Source organism: Elephantulus edwardii, unplaced genomic scaffold (assembly GCF_000299155.1).
Source record: "Elephantulus edwardii isolate Elephantulus edwardi_28Jun2011 unplaced genomic scaffold, EleEdw1.0 scaffold00220, whole genome shotgun sequence".
In the NCBI taxonomy this organism is placed as follows: Eukaryota; Metazoa; Chordata; class Mammalia; order Macroscelidea; family Macroscelididae; genus Elephantulus; species Elephantulus edwardii.
In genome coordinates, this window is record NW_006399970.1 from 4,767,406 (window position 1) to 4,776,479 (window position 9,074).

Consider the following 9,074-nt stretch of genomic DNA (forward strand, 5'->3'; position numbering starts at 1 on the left):
CAAGCGACTCGACGGCACATAACAACAACAACAACAATGACCTTGTCCTTGGAACCATTTAGCTGGGCTGCTACATTACTCTGTATACCTTATTCAATCCAGAAGGACCTTCAGCCATACAGTAAAGTCATTGATTAAAAATAACTTAGTAGTGTCTGATGGTGTCTTTTTCAAGGACATTCTACGAGACCTACTTTTTTCTATGGTTCTCTGACTAATTTAAGGAATAGGGGAATCAAGAACAGATAACCAGTTAAGCAAGGCAAGCTTTGATATCCTAAAAATAAGATAAAAGTGTGAAACTATTCACTAGAGATTAGTAAGTAAGCACACGCCAGCATGTGCTTACTTTGCTTATTGGGTACTCTGTCCCTCTCAGGGATTATATAAAAGGGATTTTTATTCCATAGGAACATGCTGTGAGAGAGAGACAGATGCCAGCTATGGATGGAAGCAGAATCTTTATGATAGTTGGGCGTGGGTGGAAAGATGAATATAGTTACCACAGATTAGTAAATAAGCACAAGTGAGGCCCCACATACCTTTTGCCTTTGGTTGCTAACCTTACTTGCTGGCTACTCTAATAATGAAGGAAGTACTTTATATGCTCTTGCCAAATTATACAATGAGCATTGATGTAAACAAATACAGGAGCTATGCTTTTCCATTAAAAGAAAATGCAAAGACAAACTCACACCTTCAGACTTGCTGCTTACTTCTGTGATGATAGATTGACAGTTACTGAAACCTGTGTCTTGTCCCGCAGGCCAGTGAAAGGCGCGTCCACCTCATCGTGTCCCGCCAGGTCCGACAACAGAGCCCAGACATCTTTCAGGAAGCATGCTGGAGCATCAACGGCAGCCGCTCACCCGGGCCTGGGGACCGGAGTCACACTCCCAAGGTGAGGGCCTCCAGGGCCACGTCCACAGTGCCTCCTGGGAGGTACCTCTCGGGGAGTCTGCTCACTTTGACATTTCTAAGTGCCATGTCTGCACCTCATCAGACATCTACACAAACACTATTGGACTAAGAAACCTGAGAATTCAAAGTCCCAGCTACATGATTCTTAGTGATGTCTGTCCTCCTGGCAACAGACAGAACTATATTAGAGGAAACTGGAAGCCTCACTTTACAGACTGTGTGCTGGAAGCTAAATTCTAATCTAAATCAAATAGATGTCAGCTTTGAAAAGAGTTTTCTCTAAGGACTGTTTTTCATTCACTGGGAAATGAAACAAGAGGAGGTTCGCCTGGTCTCTAGTTTTGGTAAATTAATATAATCGTTCCCCTGTTACGTTTAGCTTATTTTCACAAAAGTCCCAAAATCAAACCTCTAGTGGCTTGGAAGGCCAATCAAATATGTGAAATTCGTGTACTTTTGAAGCCCTGTCTCACTTACTTTGGTTACATGGCCAGGAGGGACCAGTTCTTGAAGAAGGATGCCATGCTTGAAAGGGTGGAGGGACAATGCAGTAAAGGAAGACCCTGGATAAGATGGATTGATACAATAACTAGGGCAGTAGGGGTAGGTATGTCAGAGTCAGTGAGACTGGCTCAGGACAGGGCAGGCTTCAGAACTATTGTACATAGAGTCCCCATGAGTCACAGGTGACTTGACAGCACACAATAAACAATAATTAGAGAGTAGGAACAACTGACCTCTGGTGGCCTAGTGGTAAGAAGCTGCACTGCAATCCCAAAGGCATGCAGTTCAAATCCAGTACCTTGCTCCAGAGAAGAATGGGCAATCTCCTCCTGTGTTATTTACTACCTCTAAAAACCTGCTGGAAGGTCAGCAGCGAGTCAGTTCTGACTCAAAAGCACACAACAGTAAGGATTTGAAAAAATCATGGCATAGATGCCCCAAGTTAATGGCATATCAATCCAGAAAATACTATGAATCAAGCAGAATTCATGTGTGAATGTAATTCAGCTTTTAGGCCACCAGTTTATAGTCTCTTTTTAAATAACTTGTCCAATAAGTCAGTCCAATGTCTACATCTGTCTGACTTTTATTAGAAGTAGTTCTTTACCTTTACCATTTGCATGAGTATCTAAGCAACATAAACTTGGCTCAATCCAAGCTAAGTGCCCTGTATGGTTGTTACATGTGGTTAAAGTCAGTTCCAACTCAAAGAAATCCCACGAACAACAGGATGAAACTCACCTCAGTCCCGTTCCGCCTTGACAACCATTGCTATGTTTAAGCTCATTGTGTCAGTCCGTCTCAATGAGGGACTTTTTAGCTGACCTGTTGGACTACCAAGCATAATGTCCTTATACAAGGGCTGGTCCTGCCTGCTATGTTAAAAGTTGGAACAAAATTTCCTATCTTTAATGTTAAGGCACATTGTGACTGTTATCTCTTCCAGGACTTATTTATTCATTCTTCTGGCATTGTCAAGCTTTTGTATATTGAGGCTTTTGAAAATATCATGTCGCTTGTCAGGCATACCGTAGTCTTCAAACTGACACATCCTTAGCACTTTAAAGTGGTCTTCGGGGTGGATTTCCCCAGTGCAATATATCTCTTGATTTCTTTAGTGCTGCTACCATGGCTGTTAATTGTGGATCCAAGAAAAGTTAGATCCTTGACAATTCCAATTTTTTCTTTGTTTACCATGATGTTGCCTATTGGTCTAGTGGTGAAGATATTTGTTTTCTTGTTGTTGAGATATAATCCATATTCAAGGCTGTAGTCTGTGTGCTTCTTCAGTATTTCAAGTCCTCTTCACTTTCAGAAAGCAAGGTTGTATCATCAGTATATGAGAGGTTGTTAAAGAGCCTTCCTTCAATTCTGACGTCATATTTGTTGTCATAAAGTCCAATTTTTTAGATTCTTGCTCAGGCATGGTGAGAGGACCAAACCCTGAAAACACTCTAAATTTCAATTAAAGATTATTTTAAATCATGCAATATCCTCTTATTCTATTTAGGTGACTATAGAATCTATGAAATTGATTACTGTTTTTCTTTGATGAGTTATTAGTATTCACCCATCTGAATGAAAATTATACTTTTTAATAGAAATGTAGTGTGTGTGTGTGTGTGTGTGTGTGTGTTTTAACATAGTAAAAAATACTGAGATTTATGGGTGGCAAGAATTTTCCTAAGTGTTGACTCACTTACTTTCAAGAATAAATGAGTCATCTGAAAAAAAAATTGGCTGTAGTTCACTTTGCCTGCTTCCTATTTCTCCAGTGATCTCTAGCCTGTTCCTGCCTCCCCTCAGAAAGGTACTTTTCCACTGACTCAGCCAACAGGATTTGAGATAATCTAACTGCTGGGGAGAGGGTACTCTCAGCCTGTGTCTTTCTCTATCATGCTGAGGACCTTTATCATGCATTTATGCAATGTGGGTTGTTTTTGTAGGCTGTTCCTGTTGTTGTTAGCTGTTATCAAGTCATTGTTCCTGTTGTTGTCAAGTCAACTATGACTCATATTGACCATAAGAATAGCAGATCTAAACCTTGTTCTATCCTGCATGGTCCCTACCACCTCTGATACTGTGGGGCCCATGCTAACAGTGTGTCAGTCCATCTTGTTGAGGGTCTTCCTTTCTTTATCCAATGCTCTAGCTTTCCCAGCATGGTGTCTTTTTCGAAGGACGGTTTCCTCCTGACAACATTCCTAAAGTATACGAGATAAAGTTTCACCATCCTTGCTGCTCTTCCTCTAAGACAGACTTGCTTGTTCTTTTGACAGTCCATGAGAAACTCAGTAATCTGGTGTATCACCACAATTCAAAGGCACCCATTCTTTTTCCTGTCATCCTTATTCATTGTCCAACTTTCAGATGCATAGGAAGTAATTGAAAGATCATGCTTGGATGAAGCACACCTTAGTACTTAAGCTGACATCCTTCCTCTTTCTCACTTTAAAGAGATCTTCATCAGCAGATTCACCAACTAAATCAACTTTTGATTTCTTGACTGCTGTTCCATGAGTGTTGATTATAGATTGAAGTAAAATTAAATTGATGACAACTTCATAGACAACATGGGGGAGGGAGCCTGGAGGACATTATGCTAAGTGAAGTATCTCTGTCACAAAAGGACAAATACGGCATAACACTACTATTATAAAATAGAACAGACATGGGAGGGTTAGGGAGAGAATGGGGGAAGAAATGGATTTATAATGAATGCTGCATTAGATCAGATGAGGGGAAGAACTATCCCAAAAGAATATATGATTAGGCATTATATATGTGACAACAATCTGGAACAAGGGATGCATTGTGGGGAGGGCTGTGGGAGGAGGGGAAGAAAATGTGCAATGATGGAAGAAATGAAAACATTTTCAGAAATAAATCAGTGACAACTTCATTCTTCTCCATCTATCATGATGTTGCCTATTTGCCCAGCAGTAAGGATTTTTTTTTTGTTTTCTTGATCTTGACGGGTAATCCAGATTGAAGGGTGTACTACTCTTTGATCTTTTTTAAGGCCATGAAAGCCCTCGTGTGAGTAAGTCCACCATGTTTGCTTTTCTGTTTATGTTTTCAGTTACCCCACAGTCACCCCACAGTCACTTGTCATGAGAAAGTGGTGAATGTCCGAAAAGACCCCAGCGAGTCCCTGGGCATGACGGTGGCTGGAGGAGCATCTAATAGAGAGTGGGATTTGCCCATCTATGTCATCAGTGTTGAGCCTGGAGGAGTCATAAGCAGAGACGGAAGGATAAAAACAGGTAAAATGGAAAGAGACTTATGGAACTAGGAGTAAGAGATGGGGGAATAGAAGAATTAGCAGCTTGCTTGATTAGGTAACTCTGCCTGAAATTATGAAGAGACTAGAAGGATGAACTGTCCAGAAGCACTGACAGTGACTTAAGTAAAGCTGCAAGACTGGGTTTCATTCTTCTTAGTTCATAAGGTTTGATCCGGACCACTCTGCCTGCTGGTGAGAGAAGAGCTTTCAAACAATTCCAGGAGCTGGCGGGGAGAAGACAGAGTTAAGAAATCCCTTGGTGGTGCAAGCAGTTAACATGCTCACTGCTATGCAAAAGGTCAGAAGTTCAGGTCTGCCCAGAAGTGCTTTCAAAGAAAGATCTGGTGATTTCCTTCCAAAGAATCAGCAACTAATACCCATATGGAGCACAATTCTACTTTGAGCCCCGTAGGATCACCGTGAGGCAGAGCTGACATGAGGGTCACTGCTCTTACTGGTGATGCAGTTATGAGCAAATTGTCTCAGTTAAATGACCTCATTTTAAATTCATTCATGCTAAGTGATTACTTATTTAATTGATCCAGTAATGAAGCTAATCCATCATTGCTCCATTTCATACGTTAGATGTTGTTGTTGTGTACCATAGAGTTGTAACTGACCCATAGCTGACGCTCTGGCTGGTTTTCAGAGGCAATTAATTGCACAGGAGAAGATTGCCCATCCTTCTCCTGTGGAGCAGGTGGTGGCCTCAAACCGCATGCCTTCGGGATGGCAGCACAGCTTCTTGCCTCTAGGCCACCAGAGCGACCTGTAGGTTAGATAGCAGAAATTATTTCATAGATTTTGATTCAATGACTATTTCTACATGAGTGTGAGTGAACGGTGTTACACTGGTTTAACCAACTGTGTCCTGGATTAAATTAGCTGAGGAAGGCAGTGCCAAATTTTCCTCTACAAATATGTGTCCTTAATATTGTCAACTCACACAAGGGGACATAGCTCAGACGGCTTCTCAGGCCAGTTACCATGAAGGTGAGGGTTCAGATTCAAAAGACAGAATGAGAAGCATCTACAATACCTTTGCTTTGCGGTGGAGCAGCAGGGAGGTAGCATGATGGCTTCATCATCCAAACTGGGTGAAAGGGGTGGGAGATACGTTCTTTTCAGGTCACAGAAGATGCAAGGTTTTCTCTATCTCTCTTCTCCTCTCCTTTTACTCTTGCTATGATTATTCTGTATCAAAAAGATGATATTCAAGGAAGGAAGGACATAAAATATAGAAAATGACGGCGGAAGGATGTATGTATGTAATATCTCTTGCTATTTTGTGAGAGCCTGGGTGGAGAACAATGAGATCAACCAACAGAGTGAATGCAAGCCAGCAGATGATATGATATGATATATGATATGATGACTGGAAAAGGTCTAACATGTTCAAGGTGCTTAGTTAATACTGGCTACAGAATCTGAGCATGTGGTCAGGAGGGACCGATCGGTCTTTGGAGAAGGATATCATACTTAGAAGGGTCGAGGGACAGCACAGGAGGGGAAGACCATGCTTTAGGTGGATTGACACTATAACTGAAGTCATGAGAGTAGGTGTGTCAGAGACAGTGAGATTGGCTCAGGATAGGACAGTGTTCAGAGCTATTGTACATACGGTCGCTATGAGTTGTATAGGTGAATCGAGGGCACATAACTACAACAGCAAAATTACCACCTTTGCAATGACTAGAAGTTGTGTTAATATTTCTATTTTCCACCTCTTTGAGAACATAGTTCCAAGGCCATTTCTCATAAGCATTATAGACTATCTGACAAACACTCACAGGAAGTTTCTCATTCACACACACAATCCATGTTTATTGAGTGTTGACGATATGCTGAGCTTATGCAAGTGCTGGGACGTGGGGTGTTCCCCTTTATGCTAACATAATAAACAAAATGAGTGAAAAGGCTTTATTTCATTAAATAGTGAACAAAGCTCATCACTCCTCTCCCTAGTTTCCTTGGGTCCTGCCTTCCTTCTCTCCCCCCTTTTTCTTTCTTTCTCTCCCTCTTTCCCTCCTTCCCTCCCTCCCTCCCCCATTTCCTTTCTTCCCTCTCTCTTCTTCCCTCCCTCCCCCTCCCTCCCCATTTTCTTCCTTCCCTCTGTCCCTCCCCCATTTCCTTCTTTCCCTTCCTCCCTCTTTCCCTCCCCATTTCCTTCCATCCCTCCCTCTCTCCCTCCTTCTCTCCCTCCACCATTTCCTTCTTTCCCTTCCTCCCTCTCTCCCTTCCTCTTTCTCACCCTCCCTCCCCATTTCCTTTTTTCCCTCCCTCCATCTCTCCACCATTTCCTTCTTTTCCTCCACCCCCCATTTTCATCTGTCCCTCCCTGCCCCATTTCCTTCCATCCCTCCCTCTCTCTCTCCCTCCCTCCCCCATTTGCATCCGTCCCTCCCTCTCTCTCCCCCTCCTCTCCCTTTCTCTTTCTTCTCTTCTTTTGTTCCTCTTTCTCTCTCTTCTTTCTTCATTTACGATTTAGAGCCAGGTATCAATAAGTATGCTTTGTCTGTTGCTGTATTTATGGACATCAAGTTGACTACAACTCATAGGGACTCCATGAACAATGCCTCTGAACCTTGTCCTGCCCTGTGCCCCCCTCACCATCTCCGACACATTCAGAAAACCCCTTTTCTAATCTAGAAAATGAGATTCCCTTGTGAGTTTTCTATTTGCACCGTGGACTGTGCACACTGATTATTAACCATTTTGCTGTGCGAGCTTCAGCTGTACATCCCACACCCCAGGCAGTTGGAGCAGACACTGGCGTCCCCACCCCCACCCCAAGGATGACATCTGTGTCTCTGGCCATCAGGTGACATTTTGCTGAATGTGAATGGCGTTGAACTAACGGAGGTCAGCCGGAGTGAAGCCGTTGCGTTATTGAAAAGCACATCCTCCTCGGTGGTCCTCAAAGCTTTGGAAGTCAGAGAACAGGAGCCTGAGGAGGACTACAGCAGTGCAGGAACCCTGGACGCCAACGACAACAGGGCTCCACCCGCAGACTGGTCTCCCTCCTGGGTCATGTGGCTGGAATTACCACGGTAAGTCCCGATGCAACATCCCTGTGGAGGCGTGGGAGGAAACATTTCTGAGACCATGCTTGTTCTGACTCAGGCCGCTAGCATGCTAATGAGACCCAGGCTTGGCTGTCGAACTGTTGGAAATCATCTGGGCTTCCATTTTTGCAAGTGAAAATGCCAGCAGAAATCCCAGAGTAGAAGCAAAAACCTGGATATGGCAGCATCATTAAGCGGTCACATTGAGGATTGTGCAGGTCTGCCGTGGGCAATTGTGTGGGTTGTTCATGCAAGAAGGAATTCAGCTGACAGGGAGACGAAGCAGCTATCTGGTGTATGTACACACACCCTGGAGCTGAATTATACCCTCAAAGGAGGGTTCACCTCTTCCAATTTGCATTCATCAGCCCTGGGACCTTACATGGAGGGTGACTCTATTCCTTCTTAGCTGCTCCCAAAAAATTCTTAGTCAAACTTTAAGAAGCAGTTGAGTTGTCATTTTAGTGGCTTGTAACTGGAGCCATGACTTGAAGCATTTAACTGTCATACAAACACTTCAGGGAAAGATTTGAGGACTACTCTAACTGAAGAAATATTCAAATGATGGATTTATTAAGTTTAGCTCACCTTCATCAGAACATCATCAAACTCTGACCGTACCAATTGTCAATTCACTATTTAAATGATACACATTAAAGTCTTTGAAGATGCTCTGCTCATGCAGGTTAAATGAGTGAAAGTAGGATAATCTATTTTAGTTTATTTTTGTATGTTAGTGGATGAGGATAGGTCCCTTTCACTTCTCATTATCTAAAAGTCATTTAAAATAAATTAATTTTTAGAAAAAATTATATATATATATATTCTCTTCAAACTTAAGTTCCTGTATGAGCCTTCAATCATTAGTTGATAAATTTCTTCAAATCAGTGCCTTTAACAGAAATCTTTAAACACTTGAAAACTGAACCTTGAGGCCATTTAAAAATCCTTAAACATTCGAAATCTGAGCTCTGAGGTGGTTTAAAAATCTTTAAACATCTTAAAAAAAATCTTTAAACATTTAAGCTGTGCCTCAGGAGAAGGAGACAGAGAGAGAGAGAGAGAGAGTGGCTTACTGGAAATAAAATTTTGTTTTTAAAAGAAACTTTCTGAAACTGACATCTATTAAAATGAGTCCCTAATAATTTTTATTTGAAATTTGTTTTGTCATATCATCAAAGGTTCTTATTATTCATTCACTTAAGACCAGACAAATGTAAGATGAGATTTATGTCTAATAGAACCAAATGACTGGTTCTCATTCCCTTTTCCTTTTGTCATGTGTTCTTGAAAGCTAG

The 9,074-nt window shown here is 42.0% G+C and overlaps 1 protein-coding gene across 1 annotated transcript in view; it reads left to right on the forward strand.

Annotated features, from left to right (window-relative positions):
* Window positions 1-9,074, forward strand: part of LNX1 (ligand of numb-protein X 1, E3 ubiquitin protein ligase) — a 143,823-nt gene that overhangs the window by 100,856 nt on the left and 33,893 nt on the right. The window contains exons 6-9 of the mRNA XM_006898091.1: window positions 767-901; window positions 3,304-3,308; window positions 4,519-4,691; window positions 7,533-7,761. Of these exons, the coding sequence (XP_006898153.1) occupies window positions 767-901; window positions 3,304-3,308; window positions 4,519-4,691; window positions 7,533-7,761 (542 nt within the window). The remainder of the gene's footprint in view (window positions 1-766; window positions 902-3,303; window positions 3,309-4,518; window positions 4,692-7,532; window positions 7,762-9,074) is intronic.